The 246-nt window shown below is 54.1% G+C and overlaps 1 protein-coding gene across 1 annotated transcript in view; it reads right to left on the bottom strand.

Moving 5' to 3' along the window:
* Positions 1–246, bottom strand: part of LOC119593550 (neuronal acetylcholine receptor subunit alpha-7-like) — a gene marked incomplete at its 5' end in the record, with an annotated part of 37,772 nt that overhangs the window by 1,904 nt on the left and 35,622 nt on the right. The window contains 1 exon segment of the mRNA XM_037942510.1: positions 7–187. Coding sequence (XP_037798438.1) covers positions 7–187 — 181 coding nt within the window.

The raw sequence follows: 246 nt of genomic DNA, 5'->3' as shown, positions 1-246 counted from the left end.
TTTTACCTTCGCTAAGTCGTACGTCCAAGACCCGAATTTCATCTCGCACTTCTGGTCGTCGAACGGGTACCAGGTGATGTCGATTCTACAGGTCGACATGAAAATACCCGGCGGGATGTGGGTGCAGGTGCCTGAACTCGTCACCACCACGTTGGTCGGATACGTGCTGGAGAAAGCCTCGTCAGCGCTGGAAGTGTGGAAAGGTGTGGTTAGTTATTGGTGGAGGTTGGGGAGGATTGGTGGAGG

This window comes from Penaeus monodon, chromosome 32, assembly GCF_015228065.2.
Source record: "Penaeus monodon isolate SGIC_2016 chromosome 32, NSTDA_Pmon_1, whole genome shotgun sequence".
Lineage (NCBI taxonomy): Eukaryota > Metazoa > Arthropoda > Malacostraca > Decapoda > Penaeidae > Penaeus > Penaeus monodon.
The sequence above is the reverse complement of the archived record's forward strand: the minus strand, read 5'-3'. Positions and strand labels throughout refer to the sequence as shown.